Here is a 27574-nt window from a genome sequence, read left to right on the forward strand (position 1 = left end):
TGTCCCGTTTCCCTTGTGTGTTGTGTTGCATGTGTGTGTTTTAAGATGATAAGCCTGTTTTAATGGATTGCAGGCTGGGATCATTTTTTGACTGAAAAACAGGGTAAAAAGGACCCCTGACCATTAGATCCAGTAGTGGCCAACTGGGGTTGCAGCGCTCATCTTGCTTTATTGGCCGAGGGAGCCGGTGTACAGCTTCCGGTTCATGTGGCCAGCATGACTAAGCCACTTCTGGAAAACCAAAGCAGCACACGGAAAAGCCGTTTACCTTCCCGCCAGAGTGCTACCTATTTATCTACTTGCACTTTGTCATGCTTTCAAACTGCTAGGTTGGCAGGAGCTGGGACCAAGCAACGGGAGCTCACCCCATTGCGGGGATTTGAAATGCCGACCTTCTGATTGGCAAGCCCTAGGCTCTGTGGTTTAACCCACAGTGCCACCCGCATCCCTAAAGAACAGGGTGCAAATGCCCTAAATAAATAAACAAATATTAGGACCAGTGGCGTAGCGTGGGGGTGCAGGGGGGGCCGGCTGCACCGGGCGCAACATCTGGGGGTTAGGGGGCGCAAATCCACGGGTTATGGGGTTCAAATCCATGGGTTAGGGGGTGCAAATTACCTGCCTTGCCCCGGGTGCTGACAACCCACACTACGCCACTGATTAGGACTGTTATGGAAGTTCCTTCCAACTCTCCCTCCATGACCCTGTGCTCCTCCTGATTTTTTCTAGGTCCTCCTTCTGCCCCCGTGAACCTGCTCTCCAGCGTGAATGGCACCTCCGTCACCCTCGAGTGGTCCCCGCCTCTGGACAAAGGCGGCCGCAGCGACATCCTCTACAACGTCCTCTGCCGCCACTGCCTGTGGGATTCTGGCCAGTGTGAGGCTTGCAGCACTGGCATCCGCTTCCTGCCCCAGCCAGTGAACCTGGCTCAGGGATCCCTAGCTGTCACCAACCTCCTAGCCCACACCAACTACTCCTTCTGGGTGGAGGCCGTCAATGGGGTCTCTGACCTGACCCTCGAGCCACCGAAATTCGCTGCCGTCAACATCACCACAAACCAGGCAGGTAGGAGATGCCCTCCCCGCTGCATGCCCTGCCAGAGTGGCATTCAGCTTCTGCTTAGCCTGCTTCTCAGGGCTGAAAATGGTGGATATCACTGAATGGGCAAAGAGGTTTTTATGGCAGGATCAGGCATGTAAGAAGCTGCCTTATACTGAGTCAGACGCCTGGTCCATTTAACCCAAGTGTTGTCTACTCAGGGTTGTTCAGTACTGGCACATTTGTGTGGCGGGTTCCTTCCTCCCACCAGTAGAAATAAAGACACCGGGCCACAACTTTATTGGTTACAGGTGATGAGTGGTATTGGCTTAGGCATTGGTCCTAATCAACTATCTGGCTTCAGTCTGTCTGTCTGAGAGGCCGGGAAGGGTTAACACCAGCAGGGGAAGCCCTGCTGATGCACATCAACTAGGCATACCCCCGGGGTCACCGCTATTGGGCGTGCCTTGGGCCCTGGCCTCCATAGGCTTCGGACAGGGGCACGCCCCCCAGAGTCCTTTACCGGACTACCCTTCACTATCTGGGGGAGGTGATGGTGCTCCTCCCCTCAATTCATCTACATAACAATACCCCGATCAATGCCTAACCACCAAACCGTAGAAGTTGTGACGATTTGCTATGAGGTAGGGGGAAAAACCCAGTGGCTGGTTCCAATTTGCCAAGTGGAAAAATTCTTACCAGGCCCCTTAACGGTGACCAACCGAAGTCCATAGCAAGTTCAAAAGAGAACCTTGAAGGGTGGGTGGGAAATTCCCCAGCTGATAGGCGGCAAAAGAGGACACTCCTCTGCCACGCTTGCCCTTAAATGGTGCAAGCCACACCCCCTGAGCCAGCTGATTGGCTGGCCAGGGAATGACGTGGCAGAGGATTCCCCTGATCACACGGGGCTGGGAGTCAGCCACCATGCGAGTGTTGGGGGTGGGAAGCCCGCACCACCACCTCCTCCTTAGGTCGGAAGTAGCTTTCCCCCCTAAATGTTAGAAGTGTGGCACTTAACGTAACAACTTCATGGTGAGTACCAGCATCTTTTTTCTAAAAAAAGAAAAGAAAAAAGCACTGGTTGGAATCCATTGAGGTGCTCCCAAATTGAAGTGACATGGATGGTTCCCTAGGTCAGATGTTCTTCATCACCAACTCCATGTTATTTCAGGTGGTTATGTGGCCTACTTTACAGATGACAGTCCTCTCCTTGAAGGGCTTTGCAGATCACAAGCATTACCATACCCTCCAACATTTCTCCAATGAAAATAGGGATGTCCTATTCAACAACAACAAGACCCTGCCCATCTGAATGGGTTGCCCCAGCTACTATGGGCAGCTTCCATCATATATAAAAACATAATAAAATGTTTAAAAATCTTCCCTATACAGGGCTGCCTTCAGATGTCATCTAAAGGTTGTATAGTTACTTATCTATAAGTAACTTGGCTTGGGGAGGTCACATAACTCCATACTCTCCAACGTTTCTCCGATGAAAATAGAGACATCCTTAGGATAAACGGGGCATTCCAGGATCAAACTGGAAACTGGGATGGCGTCTGTAAATTTGGGGCTGTCCCTGAAAAATAGGGACATTTGTAGGGTCTGCTTTGCTGATAATGTTGAAAGATAATGAACACGAAGATGGAAGGGGCCTTGATGTTTCCCATCGATGACGCATTTCTGCAAATGTATGAGCCCTGGGTTCACCAGCCGTTTTGGGCCCATACACACATTTGCAGACTGGAGAATCTGTTGGTGGGTACCATGCGCACTGCAACCAAGCACACACTGCAACCCATTTTATAAGCAACAATGGAATATTTCTTTCAAGCTTAATTTCATGGGCTTCCACAGGTGCTACTCTGGCAACCCTCAAATTGGCACGTGCAGGCTTTATGCAAACTGCTGCCCTCTTTGGACCTCCTTTTTCATTTTGGCAGGTCCTAGGTGCTTGCCTTCTCTCCTCTGTTACTTGCTTGGTCCTCTTGAAAAGCAGCCTAGACTAGTGGCTATCGCCACCCCTGTAGCACTGAATCCCACAAACTTGACTGATTTCTAGAAATTGCATGAGGAAGTCCTTTCCTTCCATGCATCCTGAATCTATTGCCAACCAATTTCCCAGGGTGATCTCTTGCATTCTAGTATTATGAGAGAAGGAGAAGAAATCCTCTCTATTTACTTCCTCCACACCAATGAAACATTATATAATCCTCTTTCATGTCCCTCCAATAGCCTTTAAAAACAATAACAACAATAATAAAAAGCATTTCTTTGTGAGGAAGATTCTCCATCCTCTGTTCATTTGGGTTGCCTTTTGTGACCTTTCCCACTTCCATTATTTTCTGCTTTTCTTTTCTTTTTCTTTCCCCTCCACGATAGAACCAACCAGAACTCCATCTCACATACCTACCCTACTCTGGATGTTTTGACCCATTAAAAACATTGCAGATTAACAGAGCAATCCTATACATGTCTGCTCAGAAATGAGTTCAGTGGAGCATAGCGCAAGGTAAGTGGGCATAGGATTGCAGCCTTAATTCATAGAGTCATAGAAATGCAGAGTTGGAAGGGACCCAAAGGATCATCTAGTCCAATCCCCAACTGAGGAGGAAGACCTGGAAAAATATACCTAAAATATCATCTTACCCCTGACATGCCTACTCTGCTTTTATCAGGACGTCACTTCTGTTTGAGAGAGCAATCTTTAATGTGGTGGCACCTCCTTTTTAGAATTCTCTCCCCCTACGTATCAGGCAGGGGCCATCTCTGCAGAAATGTTTTATATACAGTACATACAAAATGTCGTCTACATAGCAAGAGCAATGATGAATCGCTAATTCTAGAAACCAAGAATAGGTCAACGCACCAATTTATTGAGGAATGAAGTACTCTTCCAGTTCAGAGTTGGAGTATACTTTGCTGAAGAATTCTTTCCAGTTGTCTGAAAACCTTCCTTTGTCAACAACACTTTCAATGGCAGATCTTTATTCCAGACTGTGCCTGTATCAAGCCTGAAACTGTTTTTGGTTTTTTGGTTTTTTTTTTACATATTAAAATAAATTTTGTTTTTGTATCTGGAACTGTTTTTAATTGTTTTGGTGGTTGGCATTTTTGCCATGAAGTCCCTTTGAGCTATCCTATGGGAAGTGATTTCTAAATGGAATCAAATAAACAAATGGGGAAATTTGCAACCCGAATTGTATATGGGTGGAAGTCAGTGTCATACTATTATGGTTGCTGGGTGTTTTTAGAAAGTCACAAGGCAGGCAAGCCTTCCTGGAGTACTGATGTCCCGGCAGTTGCCTGACAATGCCACTAACTGGTGCTTGTTGTGAGATTAAATGTAGTCTCCCTCTTATACCAATTGCTGTATGGCTGAGCTTGGTTACCTAAGCCACCTAGAACCTCTTGACCCATTTGACAATGGTGGTCCACTAAGGCAGATGGAACAGAACCCCACCAACCTCGGTCTCCCCTTGGCCAGCTCCTATCGTTCTACTGTCTTACTTGCAATCAAACAGGAGGTGGGCCCACCTTGCAATGGCTCTGGCTCCATCCACAGCTGGCCTCCTTGCTTTCTCCACTACCACCATGGCCTCTCTCTGTCTCTCTCTCTCCTAGAGGACTGTAGAGTTGGAAGGGATCCTGAGGATTATCTAGCCCAACCTATGCAGCTGTAGCATACAGGGATCAAACCTGCAACCTTGGCGTTATCAGCACCACCCTCATATGGTTTCCTATTATCTGTTTCCATAGCTCCATCCCAAGTGCTGGCTGTTCACCAGGAGAACGTGGGCCAAAACAGTGTCACGCTCCTGTGGCAGGAACCGGATCAGCCCAACGGCATCATTCTGGAATATGAGATCAAGTACTATGAAAAGGTAAAAGTTGGTTTTACCCTTGTCCTGGTTGTGTTGGTTGACCCAGTGGTGTAGCGTGGGTTGTCAGCACCCGGGGCAAGGCAAGTAATTTGCGCCCCCTAACCCATGGATTTTAGTAGGGGCAGAGAGCTGCGAGTGCGAGCGCACCCCCCCAGATGTTGCGCCCGGTGCGGCCGGCCCCCCCCTGCACCCCCCACGCTACGCTACTGGGTTGACCTGTCTGCTATCTCTGTTGGGCCAGGTGTGCCATTGCATGTGCTAAATCTCTCCATCCAAGTTGCTTCCCAGAATCTAAGGTGCAAATAAAGCTAATGGAAATCTCCCCCTCCTCCTCCTTCTTCCAGAGTCTTGCTTCCACAGGGCACCTCTCCATTAGCAAGCAGCTATTTATTTCTGCTTCCTCTTATTTCCAGACTTTGTTCAGACAACTGTGCATGTGCAGTTTCTCACGGGTTTCAGCTTGCCTTTTTTTTAAACTTACAAATTACAGTTGTAATGATGACATTGATTTAATCAAAGTGTAAAATGGAGTTCTGACATGACTGCATGATTACATCGAGATTCCACGCACAACTGCTCATGCTCCGACATGCACCGATTAAATCACAGCACAACACGGAATATTAATGCGATTGCATGCATGTGCATTGATTAAATGCAGTTGCATCAGGATTCCATGCACATGTGCTTGTATATGCAGTGACTAAATTGCAGATTTCACCCATCCTCATAAGCTCTAATGGTTGGTGTGCTTCAGTAAGCCACAAGGAAACTAAATAAAACCATGAACTGAAGACTCCAGCAAACCCTGCATTTCCCAGATTCCAATACTGATTTTAGAAATTGCCCAAGTTAACCTGGAAGGCAAGCCATGCAAGTATGGAAAGGCTGAAATAAACCAATTGCTGCTTCCTGTTCCCATTGCCAATAATACCTTCTCTAGCACAAGGCTTTAATCCAGGGGGGAGGAATATTCTTTTTCTGGGGACCCTTCAAAGATCTGGTGGTGGGAGTGGCCAGGTGCAAAAGTGATTGGAGCAAAAATTGCAGATGTTACCTTTGTATAAAAGACTAGTTCCTGCACCCATCCATCTGCAACCACCATCCAAAAGACATTGACAGAATTGAAGGACACATTCCAGCCAGGAAAAAGCAGTGGGAAGGCAAAACAGGGCTGATGACGGGGTGACCTGGGGAGAGTCCTGATGGCTAGATGGAGAGGCCCAAAAGGCCATTTTTGCCCTCCAGGCCTGAGGTTCCCCACCCCTGCCCTGGACTGACGTCACTTTCTGCTTCCCCAGGACAAAGAAATGCAGAGCTACTCCACCCTGAAGTCCAAAGGCAACAGCACCACCGTCTCAGGCTTGAAGCCAGCAACCTGCTATGTCTTCCAGGTCCGAGCCCGCACCTCTGCTGGCTGTGGCAAATTCAGCCAGGTGGTGGAAGTGGAGACCGCCAAAGCAAGTGAGGCAAAGCAGAGGGAGGAGAGGGGTGCATGAGAGTGCAGGTGTGGGATGGGGCAGGACTGGAAGGCACCCCACCCCAAAATGCAAGCTCTGTTTGCCTTCCCCCATGCAGTGGCCTCCAACCCCTACAGGACATACCCATTTCAGAGAAGGAGTTCTCCCTCCACTGCTGGAGGCAGTTATGCCCATGAATTGCTGGTTGCTGGGAATCGCAACTGGGGAGAGCAATGTTGTACCCAGGTGCTGCTTGTGGGCTTCCCATTGGGGCATCTCTTTGGCCACTGTGAGAACAGGAAGCTGGACTAGATGAGCTCTTTCTTATGTTCTTATGGAAGGGAGGGCTAAGTCCAGAAGGGGGAGAATTAAGGCTCTAGGGCAGTGTGCTGACACAGTCATGATCCCTGTTATCCTTGGTCTTTCACCTGTTCTGAGGTTCTGTATGAATTTTGGACATGGGACCGATGGAGAATCAGGCAACCATTGGGTCTTCCAGATGTTGTTGGATTCCAGCTTCCATCAGCCACAGCTCAATGAAGGAACAGAGGCAGCTGCCTTAGAGGGAGACAGGCCAGTGATTCACCTATTTCAGTTTTGTCTACAATGACTGGTAGTGGCTTTCTAGGGTTTCCTCTACGAGTCCCTTCCAGTTCTTCCTGGAGATGCCAGGCATTGAACCATAGACCTTCTGCCTGCAAAGCAGATGCTCTATGAATGAGCTACAGCCCTTCACTGCTAGAATTACTCTCCTGCTTTACCATTACTTTCCTCCATAATTTCTTCTCCATTGGTGTTCTCAAGCAACAAAGGCGTATCAGCTATGTCAGCGAAAGCCAAACTTGGCCCTCCAGCTGTTTTGGGACTACAACTCCCATCATCCCTGACCACTGGTCCTGTTAGTTGAGATGATGGGAGTTGTAGTCCCAAAACAGCTGGAGGGCCAGGTTTGGCCATCACTGAGCTATGGAATGCTGCAAAAAGATCAAACTGCCAATGATCTCCCACTAGTAAGTCATGCTCAGGGAACAGACTCCATTCTTAGGAAGAACATATTTCCTTGTCGTCGGATCACCCTTGCCTCTGCTTCCTTGGGGAAGGGCTGTAGGGGAGTTGGAGAGTTATCTGCATTGCATGTAGAAGGTCCCTGGTTCAACCCCCAGCATCTGCAGGTAAGGCTGGGAATTGCCCCTATCCGAAATCCTGGAGAGCCAGTCATTGTGGACAGTCTTGAGCTAGCTGGACTTGATGAAAGATAGCTGCCTCTGTTCCATGGGGAGTCAGGATGCGCTGAGCCCAGGGATAAAGGGAAAAGAACAGTTCACATGTGTGGGTCTTTGCCTGCCTCAGGCTGCAGAGCTAGAATCCTGCAATCTTTCTTTCCCAGTAGCTCCCCATTACGACACCACAGCGGTCGTATGGACCTGCCTCACCCTCATCAGTGGCCTCGTCGCATTGCTGCTCTTTCTGATCTGCAAGAAGAGGTAGGCTTATCTTTTAAGGGCAGATCTCTCACCAGGGACCTCCTCCCAAGTGGTATGCTTCTGCGTGTTTTCATGCCCCTAAGAGGCAAAGTTGCAACATTTGGGTTTGGGCCTTCTTCTTCTTAGTTTGGAAGGAAGGCAAACAAGTGATATCCACCAATTTAGATTGCTTTAAAAGAGTTTTAGACCATTTATGAAGGAGATGGATAATGGAGAGCACAAGTGGAGAAGTCGCTTTCATCTGCTGCTTGCGGATTTCCCATAGGCACCTGGTTGGCCACTGTGAAAACAGGCTGCTGGACTAGATGGGCATTTGGTCAAATCCAGAAGGGCTCTTCTTATGTTCTCAAGGTGGTGCCTCACTAGCATATTTCGTGTCTCATCTCTCTCCTCACCCTCCACCCCGCCGCATCACCGGGTGTGCAGACACTGTGGCTACAGCAAGGCATTCCAGGACTCCGACGAGGAGAAGATGCATTATCAAAACGGACAGGGTAAGAGTTGAGCTAAAGCTTGTCCAGTGACCTTCATGTATGCCCATTCTGCAGCACCAGAGCTAACATTACCATTCCAAGAGTAATCCTCTCCTGGTAAATGTGCAGGGTCAGAGCCTCTATCATGGTGCACATGGAACTCTGAGACTGTCCCAGGATGCAAAGTGAAGGCATCACTGTACCTGGCTGGCTTGAGATTTGAACCACCTGGGAGGAGGATGCAACCTTGATGATAGGAAGTTGGGTTCTCTAGAGGAAGAAGCTTCGTATGAGCCTGCCTCTGTTTCCTTGAGATATGTTTTGCTAGCTTGGTATTGCTTTCCCTGATATCCATTCAGTGCTGAGGAGGCCACCGATGATTTCCCTCTGGCAGAGGACTTTCACTTGACTTCCTCAACCATTAGCTACCGTAGACAAGCCTAAAGCATAGGTCGTCAACCAGTGGGTCAGGAGCCACAGGTGGGTCGCAAGGCCACACCATGTGGGTTGCAGCAAAGCTCTTGCTTCCATGTTGGAATCCAGCTTAGACTGACCATACCAAAGGGGCACTACATGCTTGTCAGGCCTGGAATATGTTCTTCTGATGAGATGCTCATTTTATCAATTTTCATGAGTGATGCAATGTGGCAAGAGATAGGCACACACTGTTTTTCGCTAAGATATATATTTCTGACCAACCGCATGCCTATGCCTTTCTCCTGACACATTGGAGGACTAGTTTTCATGCTAATCCTATGCATATTGCTCTGTGAATTGCCATGTAAGGATTGATAGTGTGCATTATTAGTACTTAAAACTATATAACAAAAGTGAAAATGTGGAATTGGGTCCCATGTTGTAGCTTGGGGGTCTCAGGTGGGTCTTGGGTCTCAACTGGTCAAAGATCACTGGCATAGAGCAGGGAGAGAGGCGTTAAAGGTAAAGGTACCCCTGCCCGTACGGGCCAGTCTTGACAGACTCTGGGGTTGTGCGCCCATCTCACTCAAGAGGCCAGGGGCCAGCGCTGTCCGGAGACACTTCCGGGTCACGTGGCCAGTGTGACATCGCTGCTCTGGCGAGCCAGAGAGAGGCGTTGCTGGATTCCAACTGCCATCAGCCTGACCAGCAGGGCAAATAGTGAGGGATGATGATCCTAAAACACAAGTCCCTTCCCTTCTCCAATTGGGATGTATCCTTTGCACCTTCACCCCAGGACACATCAGCTGGCCTCAGGTGAGCATCAGATACCTGCTGCTGCATCCAAGGACAGATAAATCTGTCTGTTTCAGTTTCTCTCAGTTCCTTGGGTCTTTTCCCCAATCTTAAATGTGCTTATCCATATATCCTCCACATTTTACAACTCTCTTCTTTTTAAATCTTCACGAAAAATTGCCAGCATCTTAGTGTTGATTTCTCCTAAGAGACACATTTTTTTTTGGTAAGCAGTTTTGACTAACATGCACTTTTTCGCAAGCAGTGTTCCATTGTATAATAGTGGGGGTTTTTCATCAATGCATGCAGGATTTCTTCTTTCTTTTTCTTTTTTAAAAATAATGTTTCATGTATGTACACATTGCTTGGTTAGAGAACTGCACTGCAACATTCAGGGAAGTGCAAATTTCAGAAGATTTGGGAGGGGGTTCAGTTTGTGTATTGTTTTGGGAAGTGCCAAGGAGCCAGTTTCTCATTCAAATGCAAACAAGATCGACTTTCTCCCCTGTCCCTGCTTTGCATAACTGCCTCAAGCTTCATGTCTCTTCTGTCCTTCCGGAATGCCCTACAGTGAAATTCCCCGAGTCAAAGTTCTATGTGGAGCCCCACACTTATGAGGACCCCTGCCAGGCTGTGCATGAGTTCACGCGAGAAATCGAAGCCTCCAGGATTAAAATCGAGAGAGTCATTGGGTCTGGTGTGTACTCCCTTTCCCCCATAAATGGCCCTCTCCCTGGACCCAGAGAACATCCAGGGGCGGGGAAGCTGCTCTTTTAAGGCAAATGAGGCACCAGATCTCATCTTCTCAAATGAGAATCATTGGCCTTCTGGATGATTCTCTGAAGCTTATCTGAGGGTGGAATTGGTGGCCAAGGGAAGCTTGGAAGGGGCTTGGCAGTAAGATAAAAACCGAATGTGATGTGCTGGTCCATCTTGGTCTGCAGGAGAGTCAGGAGAGGTGTGTTATGGCCGTCTGAAGCTACCTGGGAAGAGGGAGGTACCCGTGGCGGTCAAGGCCCTGAAAGCTGGGTACACAGAGAAGCAGCGACGGGACTTTCTGAGTGAAGCAAGCATCATGGCCCAGTTTGACCACCCCAATGTCATCCACCTGGAGGGGGTGGTCACCAAAAGTAAGTGTGAGACCAGGTCTGACTCAACTAGGTTAGTTTAGTGTATGGAACAAGGGGAACATGTCTCATGACTCCAAGGGGCTGCTAGAGAGAATGATGTTGTTCAAAACACTTTGCATGCCTATGATTGATTTGGTTGCAGTTCTTCCAACAGCCTTCTCCTCCACACTACTGTCCAGATGTTTTGGACTCATTGCCAATGGTCAGAGACAATGAGAGTTCTAGTCCAGAACTTTTGGAGTGCAGTAGATTGAAGAAGGCTGTCCTATAGTAATCCTGTAAGAGAGGCCTGTATTATTTTCCTCCATAGTGCAGAAGGTGGCAGGTTTGAGAGAGTGTGACTTGCCTAAGGCTACCCAGAGAACTCATAGCACAGGTGAGATTTGAACCAGATCCTTCCTGGGTTACAGATCAGTCTACACCCAGATTTCACAGTTATTTATGATGTGATGCTGCAACGTAGCTAGCTAGCCTTTGTCTCCATTACTCTCTTCTTCTGCCTCCCCTGACCCACACACCTATCTTCCTTCCATCCAAATGGGCTGTCAGAAAGGACAAAGGCTCTTAAAATACGGGGTGGGGGGGAGGGAAACACTTGAGGAATGCATAATTTCCTATGAATAAGGACATCAAGAATCAATTTGTGGGCAATGAGGGTGAAAGGGGCCAGTCTTCAGAAGAACTGCAGGATATTTGAGGCCCCAAGCAGAGAGGAAAACTAATCAAAGACCTTTTTGGTATCAGTCTGGACTCATCAGCATTGCAGGCCAACCCAGAAAGGGACTTTATTATGAAGATGGGAGTCGTGAATGGCTTTAAGAAATCAATCAATTGTTTCAGGGATACCTGCGTCATTGAGGGACATTGGAAAGGCATTGGGCAAGTCTCATCTTTTGGCTATCAAACTCAGCCTTACTAGTGGCCACGTTCATTCCACCGCCCTCCAATTGTTTTACCCTGACCAGTCACAATGCAAATTAGGTTCAATATGTATGTTGAGAAAGTGATTGTCAGGGATGAGGACCCAGCAGTCTTCTAGATTCACCTTTGGCTAATTAAACCATCTATGGCCTTTTAAACTTGTGTGTGTGGCTGGGGATTATTGATTTGAGTTGTTACTATGCTATATATTTTTGTGTTTTTATATTGTAAACTGCCCCTGTGATCCTCAGATGAAGGGCAGTATAGAAATGTAATAAATAAAACAAAAGTAGATGCTGTTGATCTCCAGCATCCATCAGCCCCAGCCAGCAAATTCAAGGATGATGGGAGTTTTTGGTCCAACATCTGGAGGACCACAGATCCTCCTCCTCTGGTTTAAATCAACATATGTCACTGTGTTTTGGTCCCCAGTGTCCATGACTGTGTTCTATTCCACTGTCAGAAACATTAAGTCTCTCAATAGCAGTCGCTGGGGGTCGCATGTGAGCAGAGTGCTGTTGTGCTCATGCCCGGCTTTTGGGCTTCCCATGGACATCTGGTTGGCCAGTGTCAGAGCAGGATGCTGGGCCACATTGGTCAATGACCTATTCCCTCATGCTCTTCTTCTGTTCCTATGATTCACCCATCCCTACCTACAGGTTAGACCCCTCTGAAAAGAGACACCTACAAGGGTCCAGCCCAAGACATGGTAACCTTCAGCTTGGATTGGCCTACTGGCCAGCTGTCAATTGTTCTGAAGCCTCAGGCGGGAGTTTAGTTCTCCTCTCTCCTTTAGTTGTTGCCTCTCATTTCAGAGGGAGAGGAAGGCAGCCTGTCCCCGACTGCTGTCCTTGCTTCCTTACGAATATCATTAGCAAAATGAGCCGTTGATTTGGGTTTGTTCTTCCTGCAGCGGTTCATTTGATGGAGATGAGAAAAAAGGGAGGGGGGGAGGGAACGTTTGGCTTGCGCTTCTGACTCTCTTTTCCTGCACAGAAGTAAAATGCCCTTTCACTCTCTTTTTTTGGGATGAGCTGAATTGAATTGAATTATAAAGCTGGGGAGGAGGGGGAGCTTTCGGGTCACACTTCTAATGCAAAGCATTATGGTAATAGGATGCAAATATCAGAATGACTTAATAGCATGAACGGTGCCTATAGATTGTCTGTCTTTGGTATCCTGTGAGGAAGTCTCAGGAACTATGGTGGAGAAGAGAGGGCTTTCTAAATGTCCCTTCCCCACCAGTAAGCACCCCAAAACCTGGCACCAGCAGTTAGTCAATTCAGACACTGGTCACATGTCCCAGGGACACTGCAGTGCCTGACCCAGCTGCCTCCTTGCCTTCCCCATTGAGCTCCAAATCAGCCCTATTGGAAATAGCCAGGCGTAGATTCTTCTTTGGAATGAGAGCGAAGCTTGACCTCTAATCTGGGGGTTACCCCAAATGCAATGTCCTGACCTAGAGACTCTGCAGTTATTATAGCTCTATATAGGCTCTACAGGCTCTTCCAGGTTTGACAAAGCTAGATTTCCTTTTGGGAAAATAATGATGGCCGGTGACCACCATGGGTGGGAATCAAGCTTGGCCCCCATTCAAAAGTGGCACTACTCCTCATCTACTGCCAAAATGATATCTTGGAGGGGGGCATCTGGAAGGGCAGTGAGTGGTGCAGTAGCTGAAAAAGAAAATAATGCACAGTTGTGGTCAAGTAGAGTGGGGGGACCCATTGGTAGAGTGGGGGACCCATTGGTGCCCCTCGTCAGCACAATGTCTCATACCAGTCCTGAACAGACAGAAACACATCAGCTGCAAAGGCACATGCCTATTAACTTGACCTCTCTTGTCTCCTGCAGGCAAATTAGTCATGATTGTGACCGAGTACATGGAGAACGGCTCGCTGGATTCCTTTCTCCGGGTAAAACAGCACGCCTTCTTATTCATGCTGCATGGCTCCTGACAGAGTGACTGACAGGAGCAAGGAGAGGCGGGTGCTGCAGCCTCATGACAGTGGCGTCTGACTGGAGGATCACAGGAGGAAGGATAGTATAGAGCCCAAAATGGTTGAGAGAGGGGCAGCCAGAATGATCAAGGGGGTGGAGCTAGTGATAGCTCAGCTGGTTTGAGCATGGTGCTCATAATGCCAAGGTTGCAGGTTCCATCCCCATATGGGACAGCTGCATATTCCCGCATCACAGTGGGTTGGACTAGATGATCCTCAGGACCCCTTCCAACTGTACAATTCTATGATTCTATGAATACTAGAACATAGGGGCATCCAATGAAGCTGAATGTTCTTCCAACATCTCCCAACTTTCAAGAAAGGATGGAAGAAAGCATTGCTTCACAGGGTGAATTGTTAAACTCTAGAATTTGCCTCCACAAGGGGTAGTGATGAAATGTAACCCCTGTATTTTAGGTGGTCCTGGGATATGCATTAGTGGGGTGCAGTGTGGGCTGGTGCCTCCAGGGGTCGCCCATGAGAGACAAAGCCAACTCATTCTAGTTTCATTCCCGTCCTCCTCTCTGGTAAGATCTACAAAGGCAACACTAAGGAGGAGGAAGCTGGCAGACAGCGCCACCCACAGGACTGGTTATAAGTAAGATGGCTGGCAATCTGGGGCTGCTTAGAGGCAGGCTGAGTTTGGTGTGGCGGTGCCCTGTTCACCCTCCGGACAAGCCTCTACCGGTGACATGACACTGGCTGAAAACTAACACGGGCTGATCTTTCTCCAGAAACATGACGGGCAATTTACAGTGCTTCAGCTGGTCGTCATGCTGAGAGGCATCGGCGCTGGCATGCGCTACCTCGCAGACCTGGGCTACGTGCACCGCGACTTGGCAGCACGCAACATCTTGGTCAACGGCAATTTGGTCTGCAAAGTCTCTGACTTTGGCCTGTCGCGAATCCTGGAGAACAACCCCGAGGCTGCTTATACCACCACGGTACACTCTGGCTTGCGGCACACAGGGGCTACTTGTTGTGATAATGTTGTGATTATGATTAGCTTTCTTTTTATGGAGTCCTGACGGTGATGATGATTTTAAATACTGCTGGATTGCCATGCTGGCTTCTAAGCCTCTGAAAGGAGACTGGTGGTCTCTTGGGACCAGTGGCATTTGGTGGGGCAGAAGGTAGGGAGCCCAGCGGTAGGCGGAGCCAGAGGCAATAACAGGCAGAGCCAGCTTTCGCTAGTTTTTTACCCATCCTCCTCTCTGATGCATTCTACAGGGACAACGCTGATGCTGGCAGGTATTGCCACCTCTGGACTCTGAAAGCAGAGAGGCAGGTGGGGGTGGAAGAGGGCAGACTGAGGTTAGCAGGGCAATGCCCCATCAACCCAAATGAACCCCACTCCTCAGCATCTCTGTAGACATTTAAGGCATCTGGAGAATTCCCTGGACCTTAACAGATTTTGGGGAAACCATCCTTCAAGCAGTTTTGTAGCTTTGTTGAACTGGTGCCTCTTCCTGCAGATCCTAGCTTGGGGGCTCTTCATGCACACATGCACACAGAGAGAACCACATTCAGCTTAACTCTGCTTGTCCCCTCCTTGTTTCTTAGACAGCCTCCCCCCCCTCCATATTCTTTTCTCAGCAAAATATAGGAGCCTGGCATATATATATATATATATATATATATATATATATATATATACACACCAGGCAGGACCATGGTCCACTATGCCCAATATTGTCCACTTTGATTGGCAGTAGCTCTCCAGGCTCTCATCACCTGGGGATGCTGGGAATTTACCACCAGACATTATGCAGGCCAAGCATGTGCTCTCCTGCTGAGCTACAGACCTTTCCTTAAGGATGTCTGATCCTGCTTTCTAGAGCCTGTCAGGTTCCTATTGCCCCCACAGGTCTCTTTCACTGCCTTCCTCCAGCATCCGGTTCTACATCTGAGATGTTGCTGCTGGTGCTGCTTCAGAGTTATGAATCTGGGCAGCTTGCAATGCTCAGAAGTATCCTGAATTGAGCTTCATTTCGCCCAGAAAATAGCACACACATTTACAGCATAGATGGCCATTTGAGGGGCAGATGAAACCATCAAGATATACCCAATGCTAACAGCCAGGAAAGAACTTTTTTGGAAAAGGCAGACATCCCTATCGTGTGCCAGCTTCATATGGTTTGAGAAATATTCAGCTGATCCCAAATTGAGCTTAAGGATCATTCACTCACCACTAATTTGTACATAAGTGATGCAGAATCTGAATGGAGGGCTGAATGCAGCCCCAAGCCTCTATAATCCTTTCCCTGCCCCACACTGCACCCTCTTTAGATGTTGGCATGTGTCCTTCAACTCCCTGGATGAAGGACAGAGAGGGTGTGTGAAACTAGCCTGTTGTGCAAGAGGTCAAATTGACCCTTGTTTCTCCGCCCACTTTTGCCTCTGGCTCCACCCACCATTGGCATGTGGCCCCCAGAAGGCTTCCCAGATGGGAATGTGGCCCACAGACTGAAAAATGCTCCTTGCCGCTGCTGTGCACTCTCTCACTACTTACCTTTAACTGCAGAAGCTCATGCACACAAACACAGCTAGCTATGGAAAGCTCTTAGCTAACTTAGCAGCCAGTCAAGGGTTCAGGGTTTCACACCCCCTGGGTGCCTGTTTTGATGAATCCAATGGTTCTTGGTGGCTAGTGGTAGTTGCTTCATTCAGACTGGTTGACTTGCATGTCTCTGCCTTGGACTTTCCTTATTGCAGGGTGGGAAAATCCCCGTTCGGTGGACAGCGCCAGAAGCCATCACGTATCGGAAGTTCTCATCAGCCAGTGATGTGTGGAGCTACGGCATTGTCATGTGGGAAGTGCTGGCCTATGGGGAGCGGCCTTACTGGAACATGACCAACCGGGACGTAAGGGAAGCAGCTGCTGCTGCCCATGACTTAATCTATTCCTCCACCTGAAACAGAACTTGTGTGAAAGTGATCCCTATAGATTTCAGCATTGTGGGAAGGGAATTGTGCACATCCCCGGGTCATTCCTTTCCCCAAGTTGCCAGGAAGACAAGAATGGTCTCTGCTGGTGGGATCAGAGTAGGAGAATTGGGTGCAGCATCTGAACAGACCCTGGAACCAGAGACAGGCGCCCTTCTCAACTCTTTGCTCCTGCACTTCATCAAGAGCTGCCTTCTGCCAAATCACACCATTGGTCCATCTAGTTCAGTATTGTGTACACTGACTTGCAGGTGCTCTCCAATAGTTTCAGACAGGGATTTACCTGTCTAAATGTTGGGAGTTGTACCTGGAACCTCTTGCATGGAAAGCAATGAGCTATGTCCCTTCTGTTAAGATGTGAGAACAAAGGAGCCTGCTTTATCCCAAGTCAGACATTTGTCCTATCAAGCTAAGCACATTGACTGTCAGTGACTCTCAAGGGTTTCAGACAGAAGTTGGACACAGGGCCGTGTGTGGGTAGAAAATGGAGTGAGAATAGAAAATGGGTGGGGACATACCTCCAACCCCCCCCCCCACTTTCTGTCACTCTAGTTTCTCTCCTGATCCTGGCAGGTTCCTGGAAGAAGGACCATTCTTACCAGAGGTCTGAATCGATGACTTAAACAGGATTTCTCCCCTTATTCCCATCACTCTGTCTATGGTGGCTCCCTCTCTCATTACCCCTACACCTTGGTAAAGCTCTCTGAACTGATAAATTTCATAGGGTCCCCACCCTACTGCCATCACCATCACTCCACCAATTTCGGCTCCTGCCATGTTCTCCTATGCCTCAGGATCTGTTGAGACCACATTCCACGCTATCAAGTGTGTTGGTCTTAAACAGGCTCCATGGGGATCTTTGCACTGTGACAGACTAGCTGGCCTCTCCTTGAGGAATTTGTTACTCAATCCAGATGGCTGCCAGTTTAGAAGGAAGTGTGCCCAAGAAGACATCAAGGAAGGGCAACGAAAGAGCAGAGGGAGGTCCTTCAGCCAGGGGGTCAACCTGTTATAGATGTCTCCCAGCCCCCCACAACCTCTGCACATCATTGTTGCTGTGTGGGATTGCAAAGAAAGTCGTAATGTGCAGAATTTTCTCTACCCAAACATGGCATGTGTTGTAGTTGTGCACTCCACATTGAATGGGATTCCACATGTGTTTAGAATCTTTTTTTGTCAAAAATTAAAAAAATGCTTCAGTTAATTGTGTGACTTGATTACCCTGTTAAGAATCAATTGATAGTGTTGTTTTGAAAAACAAAAAAGAACATTAATTGCAAGTGAGTCAATTCCCTGGATGAATCTTGCACTAGCCTGAACCCTGGCTCGGTCTCTGCTTATCCATCCCTGCGTACCCTCCCAAGTGGGGGCTTGCAGGTTACCCAGCATGGCTAGTACTGCTTCAATCTCTCTCTCTCTCTCTCTCTCTCTCTCTCTCTCTCTCTCTCACACACACACACACACACACACACACTGTATGTTGCAGTGGGGAAGAAGTGTAGATCATGCAGGCATTCTGTGTGTTCACAAAACACAAAGTAAGCAATTATGAAATCATACAAAGACCCAGCACACTGAAGCAAAAGAGCTGGTCATTTACGAAACAGACACAGCTGCAAAGCGGGGTGGGCTTAGGCTCTAGAGAAAAGTGAACGAATTGGGGAAATCAGGCAAATTGCACCTCTGCTCAGTCCCTGTAGCCTCCAGGGACAATAAGGCATGTAGAAGGAAATTCAGGCAAAAATAGTGGAAATTGGATGGGGCAGATGATCTCTGGCAGGAGCAGGGCTCTACCCATTCAAAAAAGGTCTTCCGTGAATTTGATATGAGGTCTAGAAGCACATTCTACTTTTCCTTTCCTTTTCCGCCATCTCTCTTTTTAAAGCATCACAGTATCCTTTTCCAAGGATTCTTCAGGCAGCCCTGAAGGCCCAAGGCTGGAGGTTGACAAGATGGGATGAGAGAGAGAGAGAGATTTGAATCAGTGTTTGCATTGAAAGGCAAACCTGCCTAGTTTGCAATGCTTGAAACAATACACAAACTGGAACACAGCAGTCCTTCAGCATTTGCAGTTCTCTGAATTTTGCAAGGCAGTTCTCCAACCAAGTAGTTTTTAAAGAGAACACACATACTAGGATGGTGTGGGCATATATTAGTGAAAATAACATGAAATTGCATTCTATTGGGGGAAATTGCTGTGTTAAAATGTGTCTGCTATGTTGCACAGCATATGAAAATGTGTATATAAGGAGAAATGCTGACGGATTTTCCTGAGGATTTTGTTCTTTCCTTTAAAAATGCAAACTGATGTAGAAATGGGCAAAACTAATTTTGAGACTGAAAAAATGAGAGAAATTGAAATGGGCAGGTTCACCCTTCCTTAGCTGCAACTGTCTTTTCCTGCTTCTCAGCTTCTCTTGGGACATCAAGACAAACTTTTTGACCTCACCTAGCAGGGTGATTCTTAGAAAGGCAAACCTTGGGAGAGGCAGTGCTGTGTAGTGGTTAGAGTATCAGACTAGGACCTAGGAGACCAGGGTTCAAATCTCCACTCGGGCATGAAGCTCGCTGAGTGTCCTTGAGGTAGTCACTACCTATCTGCCTAACCTCCCATGCAGAGTTGTTGTGAAGATAAAATGGAGAAGGGCAGAACCTTGAGTGCACAACCTTGGAGGAAAGAGAGGTGTAACACCAATAAACACACATTGTCAAATCTTCATCGCAGGTCATTCAGTCGGTGGAGGAGGGTTACCGACTGCCTGCCCCCATGGGCTGCCCCACAGCACTTCATCAACTCATGTTGGATTGCTGGCAGAAAGATCGGAATGAGAGGCCACGTTTTTCCCAGATTGTCAGCATCCTGGACAAGCTCATCCGCAGCCCACAGAACCTCAAGTGCACGGCCACAGTCAACAGGTACGTGCTTGCCAGCAGAGAGATGCTCTGCTCCCATGGGAAGAGAACTAAGATAGTTGTGTGTCCATGGCTGGAAACCAAAGTAAGGCCATCGGTGTCCATTGTTCCCCTGGCAATGAAGACAGGAGTGGAGGAAGGCAGCCAAAGGTGGTTAGAACCACCCAGGACAAGGTGAGGTGATGGGCGGGGGTGTCTATCATGCGCCATCGAAATTATAACGAAAGTTTCAAGCGCTCTGTGAATGAGGCAGACCGACAGAGAAGAACACCTTTGAGAAATTAGAGGAGGAGGAGCAGTGATTGCTTACTACAGGGATGGGGAGCCTGTGACACTTCAGATTCTGCTGGACTCCAACTGCTACCAACACCTGGACAGCATGCCCAATGTTCAGAGATTATGGGAGTTGTGATCCAGCAACATCTGGAAGGCCACAGGTTCTCCTATCCTGGAATCCCTATCCAAAAAGGGGGCTCTGTGCTGTTTCTCTGTATGAGTCGCTGTTCTGACTTCTATTGACACACTAAAAGGAGAACTTGTGGCTCTCTACATCAGTGTTTCCCAGACTTAGGTCTCCAGTTGTTTTTAACTACAACTCCCATCATCCCTAGCTAGCAGGACCAGTGAGCAGGGATGATGGGAACTGTAGTCCAAAAACAGCTGAAGACCCAAGTTTGGGAAACACTGCTCTCGATGTTGGGCTACAATGACTATCAGCCCCAGCCAGCAGGGATGATGGATGTTTCCCTTGTCTGGCTTACTGGCTCTGAACAGAGTGAGCCAGAGCTCAGTTTGCCATGCTCTGCCTTGTTCTCCCTCTTGTCAAGAAGCAGCTCATTCTGTGAAAGGGGAAAAAAAATAACTGGCCTATGCTTCCTTAGGTGCTGTGTTACTACCACACGCTTTCTACACAGAATCATTGCTCCACCTTCCACTCACCTCTCCCTCTTGGCTTGCAGATTCACCCAAACCATCTCGGAACGAGGCTGCATCGATTTCACCAGCTGTGCAACTGTGGAAGACTGGCTGGACTCCATTCGGCTGGGGCGATACCAAGAGAACTTTGCTCTGGCCGGCTACTCTTCCCTTGGCATGGTGATGCGGATGAACATCGAGTAAGCACAAAATGTGTGTGAGGGCTGGGGGGGTTGAGGCTTGGTGAACAGGGCCAAAATGGGGTGCCAGTCCCAACATCTCTTCTTCAGTCACTGCTAGGCACCATGGCAGGGGTAAGGACCAGAGGCTGAATGTGGCTCTCTAGATCTCTCTCTCAGGTTCTTGGGACCTTCCCCAGGCCACACCCTTCACTCCCCCTACTTTGCACCCTCCTTGAGTGTTTTTGCCTTGCTGGAATTGGTCCTCGAACTCTGACCATGCACTTCATTTGCATGGCTGGAGGCTAGAGAGGTGTGTGTGTGTGTGTGTGAGAGAGAGAGAACTAGGCTGCTGCAGAAAGGTAAAATTTACATCTTGTGCTCTACCCACTTTTCCTTCTGGCCCTGCCCACCCCTGGCCTATGGTCTTTCAAAGGTTGACCAGAGGGAATGTGGCTCTTGGGCTGAAAAGGATCCCCCACCCTCTGTACTATGACTGTGACACCCCTTTCTCTGTTACACTGAGCTTTGGTCATGCTCCTCTTTGGTAGGGGACCCATGTTATTCCACTGAATGGAGGCTGGTGCATTGGAATGTGTGGGGCACTGCCCCTCCAAGTTCAGTCGGCCCTCAGGCCCCCATCAGCTTACCTCTTTACTCACATTTAGGGTTCCTCCATGCTTCTGCTTATCCAAACGGTTTTCTATATGCTGTTTCCCCTGTTGATGTTGTTTAGTCATTTAGTTGTGTCCGACTCTTCGTGACTCCATGGACCAGAGCACGCCAGGCACTCCTGTCTTCCACTGCCTCCCGCAGTTTGGTCAAACTCATGCTGGTAGCTTTGAGAACACTGTCCAACCATCTCGTCCTCTGCCGTCCCTTTCTCCTTGTGCCCTCCATCTTTCCCAACATCAGGGTCTTTTCCAGGGAGTCTTCTCTTCTTATGAGGTGACCAAAGTATTGGAGCCTCAGCTTCACGATCTGTCCTTCCAGTGAGCACTCAGGGCTGATTTCCTTAAGAATGGATAGGTTTGATCTTCTTGCAGTCCATGGGACTCTCAAGAGTCTCCTCCGCTGTTTCCCCTAGGGAAACCCAATTATTTAGTGCTAAATTGGAGCAGCTGTCAATCTGCAGGAAACCCAGATGACGTTTCCTCCAATTCAGTGGTAAAGATTGGGTTTTTCTTGAGGAAAGAAGTAAGACAAGCGGAAGTCTGGATGAGCCCCCATTCTAGGGGCTGCAGCTGGCTGTTGTTTTCTTAGCCTCGGTGTTGCCCTTGTAGAACTCAGTAGAGACAAGGATGGGGATGAAACCAGAATTAGTTGGCTTCGTCTATCATTGACTCTGGGTCTGTCTCTTCTTGGCTCTGGCTCCACCTACTGTTGGCCTCCCTGCTTCCCACCCTACCAATCCCAGTGGCCTGCTTTGCTACTGACCTCCAATCAGGATCCCTGGGATGCATCTACATGCCTCTTGAGCCCCATTGGATCTCCCTGACATTACATTTTAGGAGCCTAAACTGCTACACAACCTATCAGTTGAAAGAAGCCAGGAGAAGCATTAGCATATTATACAAGGAGTGTCAGGCAATTCCTCAGCCACAGCTGAGGAGCTTTTTGTTCCAGACTTGGCTGTATCCCCCACCTGTTCTGGCTTGAGCAGAAGGTGCGGTTCTGTTGGAGAAAATTGGGAAGTGCAGATGTTAAGAGACTTAGTCATGCTGGTGCAGGAATAGGCAACTACCGCACCCACCCAGAACAGATTCCTCCTCATTCACTCAGAGAGCAGCCACAAAACATCAGCAGAAGCTACTTCAGTGCTCCATGGGTGACCAGCAAGGCATTCTAAGAGATCCCACTTTCTGGCTCATGGTGGGTGAACTCGATTCAGCTCAGCTCAAAATCAGCTTGAAGCCCAAGGCTCCTTCAAGTAGGGATGGGGGGAATTATGACTCGGCTCGCATTCAAAGGCGAACCAACCTGATTCGCAATTTCCACAGCCGTCGTTCAACATTCACACTTCTCTGCAATGCCGTTTCTCCAGCCACAACTTGTGTATAGAAACGCACATACCAGTGTCCTTAAAACTACATATCCTCATGAAAATAAGACACAAAAAGGCATTCTATTAGGGTAAAACATTTTGCAAAGGAATGTGTGCATTGGGCCAAATTGCATACGGATGTGTGTTTTTCAGGAGAAATTCACGCTAAATGACTGCTGAATTTTCACAAGGACTCTTTAAAAGGGCAGGGTGGGGAGGCAACTGCTCTGGAAACGTGGAGACCTGAACTCAAGGTTGGAAAAATGAGAAACCGAGAGAACTTGCCCATGCCTACTCTCAGGGAAGGTGGAGGTTGTTCCATTAGGGCAAATTGTGCACTGCCCCAATGACCTCTGTGTGCTCTAAGCCTGCCCTCAGCTGCCTGCCATCTTCCTGACAACCAGTCCAGCGAGGGTATCCCTGGCTATCAGCTTCCTCCTCCTTAGTCCCAGTGTTGCTGTTGGGAGATGGGGACAAGAGTAGAATTTGTTGCTTTTTCCTTTTGTTGGCTCTGTCGCCACTTACTATTGGCCTCACCCTACCATTCCCAGTGGGCACTGACCACCACTGTGGTGGTGGTGGATCTGTCCCTTATCCTATTGCCGTATCAGTTTCAATTGCCCCTGAAAACGTACTTCCCTACCACCACCACCACTCCTTTGGATCCAAGTCCTGGATAGTGATCACAGTTTAGATAGAGCTCTGCAAAGAATCTCACTTAAAATGAAAAACAGGGAGAAATACTCATTCCGCCCCTCCCCCGTGATTTGCTTCAGTGAAAGATTCTCCCTCATTGAACACACTTTTGCACTTTCAATTATCAAGCAACCTAAATGGTGTTTTGGAGGGACGTGGGTAGAATCTCATTTTGCATTGCAAGTTCCATCGGCATAATGTCGCCTGGCTCAGAATACCCATGAGCATTATTAGCTAGACTAGGGGTGGGAAGCATCTGGCCCCAGCAGGGCTGTGTATGTCAAATGTGGCTCTCTCTATATGACCCCAGGACCTCCTTCCCAGGCCATGCCTTTCACCAGCCTTGCTTTATACCCCCTAGGAGTGTTTCTTCCTGATTGCAACATGTCCTTGAACAGGCTAAATGTTGCTCTCTAGATCTCTTTCTCTCTGGTTTTTGGGACCCTCCCCAGGCCACACCCTTCACTCCCCCTACTTTGCACCCTCTTTGAGTCTTCTTCTTTTGGTCTGCCTGATGCTGCCTTTGTTTCCACAGTGATGTGCAGAGTTTGGGCATCAGCCTCGTGGGTCACCAGAGGAAGATCCTGACCAGCATCCAGATCATGAGGTCTCAACTGCTCAATACCATGGGCTCCAGAAGACACCTGTGATGGACCCTTCCTCTATAGACCGAGAAGCTTCTTCACCTGTGTTGGTGGCTAAGCACCTGCCAAGGAGAAATTCCTCTAAAGGTTGTGTGGTAGGATGGTTGGTTAGACGTAGGATTCTGGGCTGCACACAGAATGATCTGCCACTCTCAGCGGAAGGCCTGTTCCCCCTGGAGATGGAGGGCTGGGGCTTGCATTGCACAATTCATCACTAGGGTGGACTTCATATGCACTGCAGTTCCCATATCTTGGACTTTGCTTGCAGAGGACCAAGGACTAGCACTTCTGCAATGCGTGATGGTCCTGACCATTCTTCATGAGCAGAGATGGAGGACTATCAAGGGACTTTAAGCCTTATCCTGCCATCCCATTGCAATAAGCTCTGGCAGGCACCCTAAGCTGCCCTTTATTGGGATGGAAGAGAATGGGCTTTCAAGGAACACCTCACCAAAACCAGGACAGGCAGAGAAGATGCATTCTGGGTCCTCACCTGCGCCTTGGAATCTGAGATGATCCTTTCAGAAGTGGAGGATGTTGCCTGCCGGGGAGGAAAAAGCCACACTTTGAATCTACCAGCAGTTCACACCCACAAGCCTGAAGCTTGGGCTGGGGGCCCAGGACTAGGGGCCACAAACTCAGGTTTCCCACATTCCAGCTCACCCAGCCAGAGACTAACCTGATGTGGCCCAGTTCCTCTTCCGGGTCTGGGGAGAGACTATCGCTGTTCTTCCATTGCTGCTAAAAGAAAGACCTTCATCTATTTGATCTCTCTAATGTCCACCAAGGTCTTGTCCTCACTGGGACAGGATGGGACCAGACATAGCTTCTCTTCAGCTGCTAGGAAGCACCACTGTACTTCTGGTCTTTCATTATGGGATACAGGGTGGGGTTGGGTTGATGTATTTTGGTTCCTTGAAAGGCATTTGTGACAGTTTCCAGCCAAGTACAGAACTTGGGTCTGAGAAAGCCCATTGATCTCTTAGTAGGCCTCTCTGCTGGCAAGAGGATCCAGGCACTCTGGTGTTGGGCTGTACCATTTTCTTTTCATTTTTTTTTTTGAAGGAGGGGAGAAACAACCCTCTGAAGAAACAAAGACACAGAACAAGCAATGCATGAGAGAGAGACTACTCACAGCCCTCCCTGTAAATAGGATTGTCTGCCACAGTCCAGATGGTTCTCTCTCCACCCCACCCCCATTCGAATAAGCAAAAACGGTCTAAAAGCACAGCATCTCTCCCTGCCCCCTGCACAGTCTCCAACATAAAGGAAGCTCAACTGGTCCATCTTTTTTGGAATGTTGACTCCCAGCATAACAATTGAGCATTTATACCCAATGCTAGTCCTAAGAGCAGAATATGGACATGGCTCACTCAGGGTCGTCTCCAACTAATGTTTACTCAGAGCAGAACCTTTGAAATTAATGGACCTCAGTTAGTTATGTCTATTTATTTCAGTGGATCAACTCCAAATAGGACTAGCATTTGAATGCAACCCTTGGGTTCACTTATTTCAGTGGTTCTACTATGAGTAGAACTTTGTTGACCACCACCCACAGCTGCCACCTTTCTTTGTGCATTCCCAAGGCTGTAGCTCAGTGGTATAGTTGCCTGCTTTGCATGCCAAAAGTCTTAGGTTCAATAATTAGCATCTCCTGAACTCTGGTAGCAGAGCTGGGTGGGGGCTCTACCAGAGACCTTGGGGATCTGCTGCTGGAGTAAGTCAGGGCCACCAACTTTTTAAGCCAGTGGGCAGATTTGAACTTTTGAGAGAGTTGACATGGGTGCCACACTCTTTGGTCGCTTCTATCCACCACATCAACTCTCCCCACAAAAAGAGACAGAGCGTGGCACACTTTGCTCTTCCAAAATATTTGGGCTAAAGTCAGCCAAGTAGCATTAGTCTGAGCCTTAAAAGCACACAAAGCTGAAAGAGGAAGTGGGGAAGATTGTCACTCTTCCAACTTCCTCCTTCATCTCTATGTACCTTTCAAAGGATAAGACGATAACCACTCCCACTCTCAACATGAGACCATGATCATCAAGAGGGCAGTAAGTCTGGGAAGAGGGTGCTCAGGGGCTTTGTGGGTGTAAAGGAAAAACATCAAGGGTGTCATTTTTGAAGGCCCCAAGAGCAGATCTTTCTCAATTAAGTGGACCAGTGATCAGTTTCCATACATATATTTTCATGTGACACATGCAAGATCCTAGGAGTAAGACATGGGAGGAATATTTGAGTCATTCCATAATGCAATAAACCTGGCTAACCTTAGCCATCTCTGCAGGGCAAATGCCACATCAGTTGTATAGCAGCAACTCTTTCTTCCTATGGAAGCTCTTCCTTCTTTCGTTTTTTTCCTTTTCTTTATTTTTAAGCAGAGAAAGATGCAATACCTTCTGTATGAACTGCAAGGGCTTGCAGAGCCCAATGTTTTGTTTTGTTTTGTTTCGCAGCCAGCACATAGGGGGTTAAAAGGGACTCCTAGAAGGTGAGAGGAAGAGGGTGCATTGGGGGGAGAAAAAGCTGCAGGGCAGACCTTGCTCCCCAGAATCAGGGCCAGGAAGGGCCAGGAAGAGGGATGTGGTTGAGGATTCTGCCAGGCAGTTGATTCATCCTTCCTGCTCTTTCTGATTCCTACGCCTCTCCTGTCCAGGCTGTCCTCAGAGAATAAAACTCTTCCATTCACAGCTTGCCTCTTTGTTCCTTATTTGATGAGGTGTCATCTGTGGCTACTCAATTTCTGCAGTTCACTTCAGAAGGGAGGTGCTTTTATCCCTTCTGGCACAAGCTATTTCTCTCTCAAACTTTTCCCAAAGTTCAAGATATGGAAGGAGGAGACATTTAGATCAGTTTGCATTTTAATTGACATTAGGCTTATTGAGGTCACATCCTCTCCATACACCTAAAACACAATTAACACACATTTCTCTCCCCACCCTCCACACAAAGAATCCTGAGAATTGTAGTTCAGCCCTCACAAAGCTACAGTGCCAAGCACCTTAACAAATTATAGTTCCCAAGATTGGGGGCAGCGGGTTCTTTGTTAATTATTTTTGCTTCTGCCCCACCTGGTTGGAGAGCTGGTGTGATTCTCCACATGCCATAAACTTTACATACCCTCCAACATTTCTCTGATGAAAATAGGGATGTCCTATTCAACAAAAACAACAGCAACAGTTTTGCTATTTATACTCCATCCATCTGACCAGGTTGCCCCAGCCACTCTGGGTAGCTTCCAACATATATAAAAACATGATAAAACATTAAACATTAAAAAACTTCCCTATACATAGGTGCCTTCAGTTGCTTTCTAAAGGTTGTATCTCCTTGGCTCAGGGGTCAAATAACTCCATACTCTCCAACATTTCTCTGATGAAAATAGGGACGTCCTAAGGAAAAGTGAGGGACACGGGTGGCGCTGTGGGTTAAACCACAGAGCCTAGGGCATGCTGATCAGAAGGTTGGCGGTTCAAATCCCCCGCGATGGGGTGAGCTCCCGTTGCTCGGTCCCTGGTCCTGCCACCTAGCAGTTCGAAAGCATGCAGTGCAAGTAGATAAATAGGTACCACTCCGGTGGTAAGGTAAACGGCGTTTCCGTGCGCTGCTCTGGTTTACCAGAAACAGCTTAGTCATGC

The 27574-nt window shown here is 48.2% G+C and overlaps 1 protein-coding gene across 2 annotated transcripts in view; it reads left to right on the forward strand.

The window, feature by feature from the left end:
- Window positions 1-26333, forward strand: part of EPHA8 (EPH receptor A8) — a 61621-nt gene extending 35288 nt beyond the window's left edge. The window contains exons 5-17 of one of the 2 annotated variants that reach the window (XM_083752526.1): window positions 730-1065; window positions 4798-4922; window positions 6224-6386; window positions 7770-7866; window positions 8293-8360; window positions 10123-10248; window positions 10496-10681; window positions 13457-13518; window positions 14337-14546; window positions 16318-16467; window positions 19274-19464; window positions 20421-20576; window positions 23831-26333. In XM_083752526.1, coding sequence (XP_083608652.1) covers window positions 730-1065; window positions 4798-4922; window positions 6224-6386; window positions 7770-7866; window positions 8293-8360; window positions 10123-10248; window positions 10496-10681; window positions 13457-13518; window positions 14337-14546; window positions 16318-16467; window positions 19274-19464; window positions 20421-20576; window positions 23831-23945 — 1985 coding nt within the window. In that variant the 3' untranslated portion in view covers window positions 23946-26333. The remainder of the gene's footprint in view (window positions 1-729; window positions 1066-4797; window positions 4923-6223; window positions 6387-7769; window positions 7867-8292; window positions 8361-10122; window positions 10249-10495; window positions 10682-13456; window positions 13519-14336; window positions 14547-16317; window positions 16468-19273; window positions 19465-20420; window positions 20577-23830) is intronic. The other variant, XM_083752527.1, reaches the window with a different exon arrangement.
- The last annotated feature ends 1241 nt before the right edge of the window (window positions 26334-27574 follow it).

This window comes from Podarcis gaigeae (assembly GCF_964106915.1).
Source record: "Podarcis gaigeae genome assembly, chromosome: 8".
Lineage (NCBI taxonomy): Eukaryota > Metazoa > Chordata > Lepidosauria > Squamata > Lacertidae > Podarcis > Podarcis gaigeae.